The 6,893-nt window shown below is 40.4% G+C and overlaps 1 protein-coding gene across 1 annotated transcript in view; it reads left to right on the top strand.

The window, feature by feature from the left end:
• Positions 1–518: 518 nt before the first annotated feature.
• SH2D4B (SH2 domain containing 4B) overlaps positions 519–6,893 on the top strand; it is a 57,309-nt gene continuing 50,934 nt past the window's right edge. Inside the window, exon 1 of the mRNA XM_015633403.3 lies at positions 519–1,450. Coding sequence (XP_015488889.1) covers positions 1,267–1,450 — 184 coding nt within the window. The 5' untranslated portion in view covers positions 519–1,266. The remainder of the gene's footprint in view (positions 1,451–6,893) is intronic.

Genomic DNA, 6,893 nt, shown 5'->3' with positions numbered 1-6,893 from the left:
TATCTATAAAAGAGGTTTCTCCTGAGGAAACAGCCTGCTCTTCCTCTTCCTTCTTGTGTAAAAATCAGGCAGTGGGATGTGGCTCAGCCTGCAGATGTGATCTGTGTTTTGTTATGCCTCTGAGTGGCCACACTTTGGTTTGTCTTACCAAGTGGCCCCCTTCCCACAGTGTGCCATCCCTCTCCAGAGAAGCTGAGGCCCTGCCCAGTGAAAACAGGCTCCCAAATCCAGAGGGTTTGCTTTTTAGTGTGTTGGGCTTTAGATCGGTTTGGGTTTTTTATATAACTAAGTGGCTGTTGGCCCTAGTGCTGAAATGTTATTTTTGCTGATTTTGGTAAAACTGTTACATAGCAAAGAGCTATAATCTCCTGGAAGAGCAGTGTTGTCACTTTCTTCAGTCACCAAGTGGAAAATGAATTAACATCAGGGCTTGCATAATCTGCGTGAATTGCTGAGAACTTATTCTTGTTTAATTCTTATTAATTTATTTATAAAGTGATAACAAGATTCTTGTGTCTTTTGTAACATCTGCTTTTAATTTTAGAAGCATTTTAGTCAATTTGCTGCATGACAGTATTTGTCAACACCAGATAACTATGACCACTAACATGCCTTACTCTGCTGAGACTGGTTAATGGGCTAGACTGAGAAATAATATGCAAACTCCTCTCTTATCAGGAGAGATCAGTTCCCAAAGTGACATGGATATTGTTGGTGTAGGTGATACCTTTAACCATGACATCACTTTAAACCCCTGGGCAACGCTCATGCCCTTGGGAGTGTATTGCTGCTGAAGGGGACTGCTTGACCTGAAACTCTGAGACTCTCTATGTTGAATTTCCTTCTGCTCAAGGGAGCAAAGCTGCTGGGTTCAGTCAAGAATCCGTTATTTTTACTGGCTTGCAGTCAGGAGAACTGAAGTGACTTTTACTTTTTTTTTCTCCCAGCCTTTTCATTTTATGTTTTCTCCCTAGCCTTTTCTGTTCATTTTTTCTTACATTCACTTGACACCTGTCCCTACCTTTGGAGGATGAGATAAGTGAAGAACTCTGTCCCTGTCAAGACAAGGAGCAGAATATGCCTGCACAAAAAGGGCCAGAGCAGGAATCAAACCTCTCCTGGGCAGGCAGGGGTGGGAGAGCTCCTTTGCAGCAGTTTGCATTCTGGCGTGCCATCAGTGGGGTTTTGTCACTGTAGTGGGTAGCAGGTTTCTCTCTTGCTTTTGTTTTTCCTTGTCTTTTTTATTTCTATTTCTTTGGAGTCATCATGCTGCAGCAAATTTTGCGTGATATGTATATTGACCCTGAGCTCCTGGCAGAGCTGAACGAAGAGCAGAAGCAGATCTTGTTCTACAAGATGAGAGAAGAGCAGCTGAGGCGCTGGAGGGAAAGGGAAGAAAAAGCCCGAATGGAGGAGGCTGTGCTGAGAAAGACAGCGAGGCGCAACCAGAGTAAGATCTGTGACCTCCTTCTATGCTTCAGAGCTGGGGATGGTGGGCTTGCAACCGGCTGTGGTGCAGCAGGCATCTGGAAGAGATTCCAAAGATGAGTGCCAGCTGTTCCCATGGGCAAAGTGACAGTCTGGGACAGCAAAAGCACCATGTTCCTGCTCCTTGTATCTCCAGGCTGGTCCTTTCTTTTGGGTGTATCCTAGTGGTGGAGTAAGGGGAATCATTTTGAAGTGCCTGTTTCAGTTGGGAGTCACTGCTGATGTTCTGTCTGTGGTGACTGATGTATTGTGACCAAGTTTCTACTCTGCTCCTAAGGCTTTTTATTCACCTGCCATCCTCACTGTAGGTCAGGGAACACCCTGTGCTATTGCAGTTTCTTGACTTGGCATTAAATATTTCCATCTGGCTGGAGAGGAAAATAATTCTGTGAATTTGAGCTTGTTATGAAGGGCTCTTTGTGAAAGAAACAGCCATACCATATGAGACATATGAGATATTCCAGCTGTATTAGTAAATAGCCTCCAAGAGATTATGTTTAGGGAACAGGACAATAGTGTGGCAAGCCAATGACCAAAACCAAAGAGAAGAAACCAGAAATGTGCTTGCATGCAATATATAGTTAAACCATGGAGCTCCTCCCAGAGGCTGCTATGAATGCTGAATGTGTGTGTTGACTTGAAAAGCAAATAGGAGAATGATGGAAGAAACATCAGAAAATAACTTTTCCAAATGTCCATTCCAGCTGACTGGCCCTGGGTCCAAGCGGTTTCAAATAAACAGAAATAGTTAATTCCTGCTCTTTTCTCTGTTTAAGTGGCTTTCCAGCTCTTTCCTCCATTCACAGGATGAAGCTCTTAGGCTGGTGTAAGATAGAAAACATTTTCATCTGGAGAATGTAGCTACAGTGATTGCTCACTCAACAAGGAGATGTCAGAGATCTATCAAACTCTCATTTCCCTGCCAAAGATCTTAAATCTTTCAATCTATTAAAGCTTGAATATTCAAAATTTCTAATAACTTTTTGCAGCTGATTTGGAGAGAGGTCTTTAATGGTTTTGGGACTGCAATCAGCATTTCAAGTGTTGCTTATTTGAACACACCCATGGTAGAAACACCCCAATACAGAGACATTGTTGGATTCAGTTGTCAGACATGAAATATCTAGATCTTCTGAACCTTACAAAATGCCCCTTAGACAGTTATCAATTCAAAGACTGTTATTAGAAATGTGCTTCAAAGCAAAACAATTTTCCAAGACTCACTTGGAGCACATGAAATGACTGCATTAAGTTTCAATGGTAGCCTTGAAATGAGGGGGGATGTCCAGAACACCCTAGTCAGCCACAGTAGGAGTTTAAAATGTCCCCTCACAGATGGCAAGGTGGATGTTGAAAAACCCCATTCTGTTTAATTTTATTTATTTTTTCCATGTTAGTTAGCTCTCCCTGTGAATGTGCCTCTGAGAGGGATGGCATCAGAACAGCTTCCCTCATACAGCACAAAAACCTTGTTCATTTTGATTGATTTGTAGCTGAGAAAAAATTAAAAATGCAGTTCAGCTCCACATACCCAAACAACATCATATCATTGAGCTAATCTGTATCATGCTCATTCTTTGAGGGAGACAAATACAGAAAACTCTAACTGCAAAAATATTTATCTGATGAATTGTCACAGTGTTGACACCAACATTTCCATATATAAATTATACATTAAACCTGTTCAGCTTCCTGCTACAGGAGACCATTTTCTGGGTAATTAATTTTCTGATTTATAAGGAATAGGAGAAAGGAGAGCAGCAGAGTACCCTATAGATTGTGTTTGCTCTGACAAAGGTAGTCACAAATACACATTGGGTTAAATTTCACAAAAAACCCATTTCCATTTTACCTTCTTAAATTGCCAATTAAAGGTATTGCTTAGGTTTGACTTTTGCCCGCTGTTAGGGAATTTCTACTTTCTTCAGAACTGCAGTGAAGAACTATTGGAATCAGATTTGCATGTCAGGTATCTGGTTCTGCTGGAAATACTTTTTTTGCATTCATGAACTGATGTGCACCAGAGTCAGAAAATATAACTTCTTTCAGGTGTGCTGGCCATTAACTGTACAGATGTAATTGATTTCTATTGCACAGTTTCACAATGTGATGTTAAATGGTCTCTCAGTGAAGATGGTTTCTTGTTTAAAACAGGAAAGATAAAAAACCAACTGCAAATTGCAGATATAAAATAGTAATTACTTTGCAATAGTCTTGCCTATAGACTCAAGGGGTCAGAGTAGATGCCAATAATATTTTTTTATCTTAAAATACTTTTTTTCCTAGAAGACAATTTACATCATCATTTTTTGGATCTTGAAGCTGCTTAATTTTCAGTTACCTTTAATATATAAGTGAATTTCCAGACCTTCTTTCCCTCTGCACACTGTAGAATGTGGAGTGGTTTTATTCCTGTTTTAAATTAGTGGCTACCAAGAAATGCAAAGCTACCACAATTACATGTTCTTTATTCCCTTGAAATTGAGGGGTTTGAGGTTTTTCATCTGCAGATTTTGTTATTGACTCTTGCATGACACATTTTTTGTTCATGCTACTTTCTTTAGGGCAGGAGTTCCTCTTAGTTCATAGATATCTTCATAGCCTGAAAGAGTAGAATAGATGGGAGACTTCAATATCTCTAATGTTGTGCTGAGTTTCTGAAAGTTTATAGTTGACAGGAAAACGTGGATGCTGTTTGTGACTATAACATAGCATTTGTATAAAGTAATTTTATACTAATTTAACTGAAATTATCTTTATAGCACTGCCTTTCAAATCCCTCTGTTTTCCTCAAAGTTTGAGTGGCCACATATGAAAACTTTTCTCTGCACCTCTTTGGTATGGGATACAGTGAGACCGAGCAAAAGCTGTTCATGACAATGAAATTCTCTAAATAAAAGTGCTTTGAAAGATGACTTCTGCTTCATCTGGAGTTCTATATCCCAGCTGCTGCAGTTCCCCATGGATTCAAGAGCTTGGCTACAGTGGGATGTGTGCACCCAGCAGCTCAGCCAAAGGCTTGGGTTTTTCAAAACAAAGCAGTAATTGTGAGTTCAATTTCAGTTTCCTATGGTGATTTGAGGATGAAGTGTTCTTGTGTTTTAAGTGTGCTCTCCTATAAAAATCGCAAGTGCAGAGGTGGGGGCAGGTCAGAAAGGCTTTGTGCTAGAGTTAAAATCATCAACAGACTTAGGGAATACTCACTGATCATTTTTTAATTGTTTGGAAACTAGCTACTGAGGGCCCCAAATCTGCATAGATTCTTAAAGCAGTGCCACTGAGTTGTCCATAAATGCCCTAATCAGTACTATGAAATTTGCTGTTTAGAAAGCAAACAAGTCCATGCAAACCATGAAGTAAGATGTAAGTTGTTGAGAGTGTTTAGGAAGCCAAATAGTGTACCCATCTGTGTAGTCTTACTCTAAATTTCTGAAGAAAATTATATTAGTCACCTGCAGTAAGTGCTAAATGGTGCCTGCTTCTGTATTTGGATTGTTTGGCTCCATGTGTCTTGAGAAAAGGTTAAAGCTGAAATTAGTATCAGAATGAGTCAATGTTGAAGGAATTATTTCACTTTGGGGGTGAATGAAATGTGTTCAGATTATTCAACAGTTTTAATTTCTTTGCCATTTAAAAAAAAAACCAGATTGATTTCTGAAGGGAAGCAATGTATAAACATCACTTCTGAATGAAGTACTTCCTTTAGAAGATATTGAATAAATTGTTCCAATTTTTTGTTGTTATTTGTACCTTGCCTAAATTTTTTAGTAGAATTTGGGCATCACGTGTCCTCACAAATGATGGCATTTAGTGAGCTTATTCAACATAAAGGAAATCTTTTGTAGCTTTAATTAAATAATGACTGCTGGCTGGTGCTGAAATAACATCACAGGTGAGCTGAATTCTTGGAGGTCCATCCTTAGCTCACTTACAAATTGCTCCTGGGCAGATGTTTCAGGAACATATCTTCATTGTAATGAAACAGTTTCCTTGTTCCCACTGTGCTAAAATCACTGAGAGAGGTCTCCTCAAAATTTCAAGATCCCTTTGGGATTTTTCTGAGAATTGACTGACAGGCAGCTTTGCAATTTGCAAAGAAACATATTTATGTGATTAGGCAGGAGCCCTTTAGCCACTACAGCTGAGCTGGGAGGAAGTGGAGGATCCTGCCAATTTGGGTTTTGACACTGATGCAGTACCCAGAACTGTCAGCATTCCCAAAATGAGATCTCAAAAACTATTGAGCATTAGGTAGCTGAAGGACAGTCATGTAGGAGGGGAGATCATGCTGGTCTGCTGCTTTTATTTCTGACATTTATTCATTGTGAACTGCAGCTTGTGGTGCTTAGACAGGAGCTATTTGTAAATGCTCTTATTTACCTGTCCTTAACAAGAGTAGCTGGGAGAAAATAGGGTAGGCTTATCACAGCATGGGTAGAAAATAATTTATCTATCTAAATTACATTTGTGTTAGAAAATCATTAGAGAATAGATGATGCTATTTGGAAGAAAGTATTTCAAGTATCCCAAGTGGATGGTTGGAGAGTACATCAGTGTCAGAGGAAGGTCAGTGAGTGAGCATGTGTTTCAGTGGGTGGACATGCAGTGACATTTTTTCTGACTTTGAACTTGGAAATGTATTCCTTATTTATGCTCAGGCTTCTACAGACCCTGGTTAACACTTAGCTAAGATTTTATCTCATATGGAGGCAAGCTCCTGTCAGTGACCAGCCTCACTTTCTCTTTACTACTGAATATGGGTCTAACGAGGGACATCAGACCTCAGCATTTCTGAAATTTCTGGCATTATATGGTCTTGAATTCTGTAGAGTCCTGTCCTTTGTTTCCAATTCAGTTATGGATGGAAAAGTAACAAGAGAACGTGAGTAAGAACATTAAACCAATTTTTGTTAGGGGACTGAGCCACCTAATTTGAAGTAATTGGATAAGTTTCAATGTAACACAATGTAGAGCAGCTTGAGTTATGCTGTAGCTTTGTTAGTGCTCTTGGGCCAGAACTGAGCTGCTCAGGGCCCGTGCGTAGTGTGGCTGGGTACTGGGCTAGACATCAGCTTCTAAACTCAATTCTCTGAACCTGGGGCTACCAAGAGACCTCTAACTACTGGATGACCTAGATACGCACCAGATGGAGCAAATCGAGAGGGTCTCTCTCACCTCCTGTGATCAGCCACAAGTCAGTGCTTTTTGGTCTTGTATCTTGTCCTTCAGCTGATTTGTCTGTTCTGCAGAAAAGTGCCAGGAGAATATTGCTGCCTACCTGGGGCCCCCTCCTGCCCACATGCAACCCTCAGTGCTCCTGTTCCCTGAGACACCTGGCATCTGGCACTCTCTGAGAGAGGCTGCTGGGTCTGTGAGCCTCTGGCATGGAGGGCATTGCTGTGTTC

The sequence above is a fragment of the Parus major genome, chromosome 6, assembly GCF_001522545.3.
Source record: "Parus major isolate Abel chromosome 6, Parus_major1.1, whole genome shotgun sequence".
In the NCBI taxonomy this organism is placed as follows: domain Eukaryota; kingdom Metazoa; phylum Chordata; class Aves; order Passeriformes; family Paridae; genus Parus; species Parus major.
The sequence above is the reverse complement of the archived record's forward strand: the minus strand, read 5'-3'. Positions and strand labels throughout refer to the sequence as shown.